At 35.3% G+C, this 8,735-nt stretch overlaps 1 protein-coding gene across 1 annotated transcript; it reads right to left on the bottom strand.

Annotated features, from left to right (window-relative positions):
- Positions 1–1,137: 1,137 nt before the first annotated feature.
- On the bottom strand, positions 1,138–2,142 carry LOC141718162 (uncharacterized). The gene is made up of 2 exons (XM_074520541.1): positions 1,654–2,142; positions 1,138–1,587 (listed from the first exon to the last, which is right to left on the bottom strand). The coding sequence occupies exons 1-2, from the start codon at positions 2,140–2,142 to the stop codon at positions 1,138–1,140; spliced, it is 939 nt and encodes a 312-aa protein (XP_074376642.1).
- Between the last annotated feature and the right edge of the window lie 6,593 nt (positions 2,143–8,735).

The raw sequence follows: 8,735 nt of genomic DNA, 5'->3' as shown, positions 1-8,735 counted from the left end.
TGGGATCTTTACTCCAATATCCTTCTTACTCATCTTTGTTAGATTCCAAGATCTTTAAACTCTTTGTGTGTCAAGAGCCTGCTCTGATACCAATTGTTATTCCTAGAAGACTAACAATGAGATTTACAGAAGGGGGGTTGAATGTAAATCTCAAAACTTTTTCAAGTTTTGAGCAGTTTATAAAGTTGTGTGTTCAAGAAGAACAAGTGTGTGAATTGCTTTAAGCTAATACAGACAGATATATATTCAAGCACAAATGTAAAGAACACAACAGACCTTAAAAACTTTTCTGGTGGATTTGTTGTTCCACCAGAGATGGTGTATTAGAAAATCTGTGTTCAACAATGTTGATCACAGCTGCATCCTAGTACAAACTAGATGAATTTTCTCTCAAGATATTTCTTAACAGCTCTGGAAAAATCTCTCTAATTACTAGCTTCTTCTTGGTTCATATATATATTACCAAGTGTACAAGTGAAAAACAATATAAAATTACAATAGTAAAATAAGTTCTTCACTTGCTTCTTTTCCTGTTCACTCAAGTACTTTGTTGACTATTGCAACTTTGTACAAAAGAAGAACGGCTGCTTTTTCTGTTGATCCTGAAATTCGGCTACCACATCTCAGTTTTCTCTGTCAACCCACGTGCCTCTGCTTGTAGGTACAACTACCACTTATCAACGGCTGATTAGCAGAACATCCGTTGAAGCTTTCATCCGTTGATGACTTCATCCGTTGAAGGATGTTATCCGTTGAAGCTTTCATCCGTTGATGCTCTCATCCGTTGAAGGATGTTATCCGTTGAAGCTTTAGAGACATCCGTTGAAGCTTAGCTTCTCATCCGTTGAAGGTCTTTTAAGTCATCCGTTGATACCACTTCATTTATACAAAATTACAAGGCATGAAATATTTACAATTGGCCTTCCTATCTGCATATCATCTAGTAGTCAACATGACTCATAGTTTCTCTCAACTTCTAAGAATTACAATTTTAAATACAGAGACTGAAATATGCTACAATACTAGACTTATTTCTAAGTAAAGCTACACCATCAACGGATAGCCAAAGTGGTCTTATCCGTTGAGGCTACAGACACTAAATTTCTACTTAAGTGTTTTGTTAAACATATCATCAAACTAATGCACATATATTCCTAACAGAAGACCAGAAGTATCAGCAACATTAGCTGCAAATTTGGTAGAAACACCGGAATTCTTTCCTTTAAGATTCATATACCATTCTGGAACTCCAGTCAGTTTGAAATATTGATCCACAGTATGTCCTTTTTTCTTGCAATGATCACATGTCAAATCAAGCTTTGACCTCTTAAAATCCTTCTTATTCTGAAAAGACCTTGGAACAGAAAATGAAGGCTTATTGCTATAAAATACACTAACATCAGGAACCTTAGACATGTTAATAGTCATACTCTGTTGTTTCTCAATCTGTTGTAAGATATGGTATGCCTTCAAAATAGTTGGTAATGGCTCCATGCTCAACAGATTAGTCTTAACATTGTCATAGTTCTTATTAAGACCACAAATCAATTGAATAAGCTTCTTAGTCTCTGCTGCTTCATTAGCTTTCTTCAACAAGTCACAAGTACATTTTGCTAAAGCACCACAATTACAATTAAATTATCCTTCAAGTACTTGTAACTTGTCCCACACATTCTTAAGTTTTCCATAATATTCAGCAATCGACAGATTATTTTGTTCAATCTTAGACAGACTACTCTGAAGTTCATACAGCAATGGAGCATTTGATTTACCAAAACGCTCAGAAACATCAAGCCAAAGATCACGAGCAGTAGAAGCAAAGATAAAGCTGTCAGATATTTCCTGTTCCGTAGAAAACGTAAGCCATGACATCACCATATAATCATTTCTAGTCCATTTGTTGAAATCTGATGATGTAGAATCAGGCATCGGTAATGTTTCGTCAATAAAACCAAGTTTATTTTTCGCACCAAGCGCCAATTTCACTCCACGACTCCAGTTTATGAAGTTATCACCATTAAGCAACAAATTCCCCAATTGTTGTCTCGGATTATCACCGGAAGAAAGAAAATATGGATCGTTATAGTTGATTGCAGCATTCTGCAAATTAGTGTTTGTATTCTGATTTTTGGTTTCAGTCATATCTATTTCGTAATCAAGAAGGAAATAGAGATTAGAATCAGGAGAACAATCGAATTCAGAAAGAGATCCGAGAGAAAGAAAGATAAGGAGAGAGATTCAAGAGAGATAAGAGATATAAAGAGATCGTAACTGCTAATCAAAGAGAGAGAAAAAGAGATCGTAATTGCTAATCGAAGAAATTAGGGTTTCGATTGATTCGATATCGAAATCAATCAAGAACTCCACAAATCATCAAAGGATAGCTCTAATACCATGAGAGAATCTGATATTAAAGCTCAATCTGGAGCCATTAAAAATCAACAATGGCTAATTATCAATAAGCAAGTATAGAGATAGATTGTATGTATGTATATCTACAGCAATTGTATTAATTAGAAAGAAGAAGATTGGATGTTCTTTTACATCTGTTTCTTATATACAGACTGAGAGAAATGTAAAGTCTCTAACAAACTTTCCCGCCTAAACGTAACTAAGCATTTCTATTTTTAATTTAAATACTGGAATATGCCAATACCCCCCCCCCTTCAAGCTGGACTTCATGGAGGTTCAAACAGAAGACCAAGCTTGAGAGATAGTTCTTTGTGTTGACCAGCGGACAAAGGCTTTGTCATGATATATGCAAGTTGCAGAAAAGTTCTAATATGAAAAATCTTGATGAAGCCAGAATTAACAAAATCTCGAATGAAATGGCAATCCATACGAAGATGTTTAGTGCGTTCTTGAAAGATCTGATGCTCAGCAATATATTTAGCAGCAATGTTGTCACAATAGAGATTGATAGGTGTAGGATTAGAAATCTTAAGATCAATGAAAAGGCCTTCTAACCTAACAAGTTCACCAGTAGTATAACTCATACTACGGTATTCAGCTTCAGCAGTACTCTTAGAAACTGTCTTTTGCTTCTTAGTTTTCCAAGAAATCAAAGAGGAACCAAGAAAAATAGCATAACCAGATAGAGACCGAGCAGAAAAGGGACAAGTACCCCAATCAGCATCACATTATGCTATTAATTCCAGAAAAATGTTTGCCTTATAAAACAAACCAACATTTAAAGTGCCTTTCAGATAGCGTAACACATGTTGTGCAGCATTCAAATGAGATTGTGCAGGTGCAGACAGAAACTGAGACAATTGTTGAACAGCATAGGAGATATCAGGTCTGGTGAGATTCAAGTAAAATAACTTGCCAACTAACCTTCTGTAAATTTCAGGATCAGAAAGTGTTGGAGTGTCATCAATGCTTAACTGCAAACCTTTTGATGAAGGAAACACAGCAGGAGTACAATTGAGCATATTAGTGTCCTTAAGTAAATCAAGGATGTATTTGCGTTGATTAAATCTGATTCCAGAAGCATCCCTAGAAACTTCAACCCCAAGAAAATATTTTAGATCACCTAAATCCTTGATAGTAAAAGCTTTATGTAAATCAGATTTGATACTCTAAATTGCATCAAAATCATTTCCAGTAAGAAGTAAATCATCCACATAACAAACAATGGCTGTAAAAGAAGGGTCTTGTTGTTTGACAAATAAGGAATAATCTTGAGTAGATTGACTGTAACCCATGTCAATTAAGAATTTAGTCAGCTCAATATTATATTGCCTGAAAGCATGTCTTAAGCCATAAATGGATCTTTTTAATTTACAAACAAAGCCTGGAGGAACATCATAGCCAGGATGAGGTGCCATGTAGATATCCTCGTCAATAAAACCATGAAGAAACACATTGTTTATATCTAATTGTTGAAGGTGCCAATTATTTGCAGCAGCTAATGCAATTAAACATCTAACAGTTGTAAACTTGGCCACAGGACTAAAAGTATGCTTGAAATCCTTTCCCTTAATCTGTTTATCGCCTCTTGCCACTAATCTGGCTTTACACCTTTCCACAGAACCGTCAGGGTTAAACTTAGTTTTAAAAACCTATTTTGAACCAATAACATGACCCCCAAGAGGTAAAGGTGTCAGATCCCAAGTTTCATTTGCCTCAAGAGCGACTATCTCTTTTTGCATAGCTTCAACCCATCTAGGGTCCTCTTTGGCTTGCTTATAAGATGAAGGTTCAGAGGTATTTAAAACAGAATTAAGACTTGTCAAATTGTGATGGTCAAGATGAGACAGTGATGGTTCAGAAAACACATTAAAAATGTGTGATGTAACCGGAGAAGCAAGAGAAGTAGACTTGCCAGTGGGAAGAACAAAATCATCAAACTTCTTAGGTAACTGAGAAAGTCTAGAAGTTCTTCTAAGTGGAATAATATCAGATGTAGTATGTGGAATGAATATATCAGAAGAAGTAGATGTAGGAGAGTCTGCAGAAGTATTATCAATGACAGGTGGAAGATCAGAAGAAAAAGGTGTTATCATTTCGGAATCAAATTCAGAAACAACTGGATTGACCTGAGGTAGAGTAGGGACAATAGGAGAAGAAACAGGAGTTTTGAATGGAAAATAATCTTCCTTAAAATTAACATCTCTACTAAGAAAAACTTGATGAGTTGTAAGATCATATAATTTGTATCCTTTCTGAGCATAAGGATAACCAAGTAAAATGCATCTTCTAGCTCTAGGAGCTAATTTATCTGTTGTTTTGATAGCAGCAAAACATAAACAGCCTATGGTTCTTAGATTCTCATAAGAAGCAGATTTCTTCATTAAAACCTCATAAGGTATTTTCCAGCCTAAAACAGAACTAGGCATCAATATAATAAGGTAAGTAGCAGCCAAAATACAATCACCCCAGAATTTAGTTGGAAGATTAGCATGAATCCTTATGGCTCTAGCTGTATTCTTTTCTCTCTACCCTACCATTCTGTTGAGGATTCCCAACAATACTTTTCTGATGCACTATCCCTCTAGAAGCAAAAAGATTGGCACAATTCTGTTGTACAATTTCTGTTCCATTATCAGACCTAACAAACTTAACAGAAGTTTGATAATGATTATCAATATAAACCAAGAAGGCCTGAATAATACTAAAAACTTGATCCTTGGTTGTAAGTAAATGAGTCCAAGTGACTCTGGAAAAATCATCCAAGATAGTCAGAAAATATCGACCTCCAGTCAAATTTGGAGTCTGATATGGGCCCCACAAATATATATGCAATAAATGAAATGATGCAAGAGCAATAGACAGTGAATCATTGAATGGTAATGTGTGATGTTTAGCAAGAATACAAGAATCGCAACTGAATTTATCATGAAATTTGTTACAAGAAAACAGATTGGACAAGTGTTTCATTTTCCCTATAGAAGCATGTCCTAATCTTGCATGAAACACATCCAAAGCAGGAATAACATTGGAATTCAAACATTGTTGAGAAATGAGATTACAAGATTGAATTTCAGAAGAAAGAAACTTGTAAAGGCCATTTGATCTTGTACCAACAACCTTGACAGTATTAGTTGAAAGGTCCTGAAATAGACAGGAACCTTTATCAAATTTAGCAATTAAATTATTGCTATCCAACAACTTGCCAACTGATAAAAGATTATGATGAAAATCTGGAACATACAAAACATTGGTAAGTCGAATGTGAGGAAACAAAGATACTGTTCCAGATTGAGAAACCAGTTTACAAGAACCATCTGGTAAAGCAATTTTAATAGGTTCTTGAAGAATTTGTAAATCATCAAATAAAGACAAGGAAAAAAACCATATGATCACTAGCTCCTGTATCAATTATCCATGATGCAAAATTTGCAGAACAACTAACAGTGGATGCAGAGACAATACCTGCAAAGTTGACAGAACTGGAATCATGTTCAGAAATAGACAATCCTGCATTTTGTTGCATCATCTTCATGATTTCTTTGTAGACATGTGAAACCAGCTGAGGATCCATAGATTGAGCAGCGGGAGAAATATGTGAACCAGATGATATGTCCAGAGGAGATGCTCTAAGAAGACCAGAAGTATCAGCAACATTAGCTGCAAATTTGGTAGAAACACCGGAATTCTTTCCTGTAAGATTCATATACCATTCTGGAACTCCAGTCAGTTTGAAACATTGATCCACAGTATGTCCTTTTTTCTTGCAATGATCACATGTCAAATCAAGCTTTGACCTCTTAAAATCCTTCTTATTCTGAAAAGACCTTGGAACAGAAAATGAAGGCTTATTGCTATAAAATACACTAACATCAGGAACCTTAGACATGTTAATAGTCATACTCTGTTGTTTCTCAATCTGTTGTAAGATATGGTATGCTTTCAAAATAGTTGGTAATGGCTCCATGCTCAACAGATTAGTCTTAACATTGTCATAGTTCTTATTAAGACCACAAATCAATTGAATAAGCTTCTTAGTCTCTGCTGCTTCATTAGCTTTCTTCAACAAGTCACAAGTACATTTTGCTAAAGCACCACAATTACAATTAAATTATCCTTCAAGTACTTGAAATTTGTCCCACACATTCTTAAGTTTTCCATAATATTCAGCAATCGACAGATTATTTTGTTCAATCTTAGACAGACTACTCTGAAGTTCATACAGCAATGGAGCATTTGATTTACCAAAACGCTCAGAAACATCAAGCCAAAGATCACGAGCAGTAGAAGCAAAGATAAAGCTGTCAGATATTACCTGTTCCGTAGAAAACGTAATCCATGACATCACCATATAATCATTTCTAGTCCATTTGTTGAAATCTGATGATGTAGAATCAGGCATCGGTAATGTTCCGTCAATAAAACCGAGTTTATTTTTTGCACCAAGCGCCAATTTCACTCCACGACTCCAGTTTATGAAGTTATCACCATTAAGCAACAAATTCCCCAATTGTTGTCTCGAATTATCACCGGAAGAAAGAAAATATGGATCGTTATAGTTGATTACAGCATTCTGCAAATTAGTGTTTGTATTCTGATTTTCGGTTTCAGTCATATCTATTTCGTAATCAAGAAGGAAATAGAGATTAGAATCAGGAGAACAATCGAATTCAGAAAGAGATCCGAGAGAAAGAAAGATAAGGAGAGAGATTCAAGAGAGATAAGAGATATAAAGAGATCGTAATTGCTAATCGAAGAGAGAGATAAATAGATCGTAATTGTTAATCAAAGAAATTAGGGTTTCAATTGATTCGATATCGAAATCAATCAAGAACTCCACAAATCATCAAAGGATAGCTCTGATACCATGAGAGAATCTAATATTAAAGCTCAATCTGGAGCCATTAAAGATCAACAATGGCTAATTATCAATAAGCAAGTATAGAGATAGATTGTATGTATGTATATCTACAGCAATTGTATTGATTAGAAAGAAGAAGATTGGATGTTCTTTTACATCTGTTTCTTATATACAGACTGAGAGAAATGTAAAGTCTCTAACAAACTTTCCCGCCTAAACGTAACTAAACATTTCTATTTTTAATTTAAATACTGGAATATGCCAATAGGTTTCAATTATCAAGTCTGCATTTCCTCCAAAGAGATTCAAGTCTGCTTAATTACCAGCTCATTCTCATTGAAATTAACGTCACTTGCTTTGAACAAAGGTGCATCAACTTTCCTCAGCATCACTAGGACATCTTTATTTTCAATTGTTTTTCCGTTGTCAACTTCACTTTTCTTGTTGTTGTTCAAAGCATCATAGTCCAAACCAATAGCTATGTTAGCACATGGTTTGTTCTTCTCATGGTAATGACCAACCAACTGAGATGCATTTCTGAATGACTTCAGTTTTACCTCATTCTTCTATAGCTTTTCCCTAAACATAACTTCAATTTCACTAGCACACTTTATATTATTCTTCAAATATTCATTTTCTTGCTTGATAGTTTCAAGCTCAACAAGCCACGGTTCTAAATCTTGTTTCTCAATCTCAAGCTTCTCAGTTATTTTTAACAGCCTACTCACTTCCTCAGTAGCTGCCACCATGCTTGTGTGGATATGAAACATCTCTACACTTATCCTTTCAACCGTTTATTTATATTGGCTTGTATTTAAATCAATTGTAGTTATAGTTGGTACCTCTGATTTTGATGAGGATGATTCTCCTTGCTCAAGAGCCATTAGTGCATAGTTTTCAAACTCTTCATTCTCATCTTCATCATCAATATCATCCCAACTTTTGCCTTCTGCAGTGTAAGCTTTTCCAGACTTTTTCTTCAAGAGAGCTTCATATTTTGCCTCCAATTCCCGATAGGCCTTGTCCATCTTCACCTTCTTAGGCTTCCTATACTCAGTAGCAAAGTGACCCAATGCATCACAGTTGAAGCACCTTATCTTCGATCTGTTAACAGATCCAGTTTTGTAGCCACCTTTGCTAGCTAAGTTATACTGAGCTTTTGGTTTCCAATTGTTGTTGTTGGAAGACTGTCCCTTATTCTTGAAAATTTTTGGCTTCTTAACTCTAATGTTAGAGAATTTCCTGGCCAAGTAAGCTATGGATTGGTCCATTTCATCTAGCTCATCCAAGGTATAGTATTCATCTTCCTCCAGTTCCAAAATAACTTGCTTCTGAGGTCCTTTGTTCTTTTGCTCCACAGTTTAACTAACTAAAACTTGAGTGTCTTGTTCATCTTCACTTGCTTCACTGTCATTAACAACCAAGGCACTAGAACCATCAATCACATGTCCTAGGTTTTCCT

This window comes from Apium graveolens, chromosome 4 (genome assembly GCF_009905375.1).
Source record: "Apium graveolens cultivar Ventura chromosome 4, ASM990537v1, whole genome shotgun sequence".
NCBI lineage: Eukaryota > Viridiplantae > Streptophyta > Magnoliopsida > Apiales > Apiaceae > Apium > Apium graveolens.
The sequence above is the reverse complement of the archived record's forward strand: the minus strand, read 5'-3'. Positions and strand labels throughout refer to the sequence as shown.

What these genes read in the sequence shown, in the direction of transcription:
- LOC141718162 (XM_074520541.1), bottom strand. Translation starts at nt 2,142, where the DNA reads ATGACTGAAACCAAAAATCAGAATACAAACACTAATTTGCAGAATGCT. An exon ending in ATGTGTGGGACAAGTTACAA is followed by an intron (nt 1,588 to 1,653) that starts GTACTTGAAGGA and finishes GACTTGTTGAAG; the next exon opens with AAAGCTAATGAAGCAGCAGA.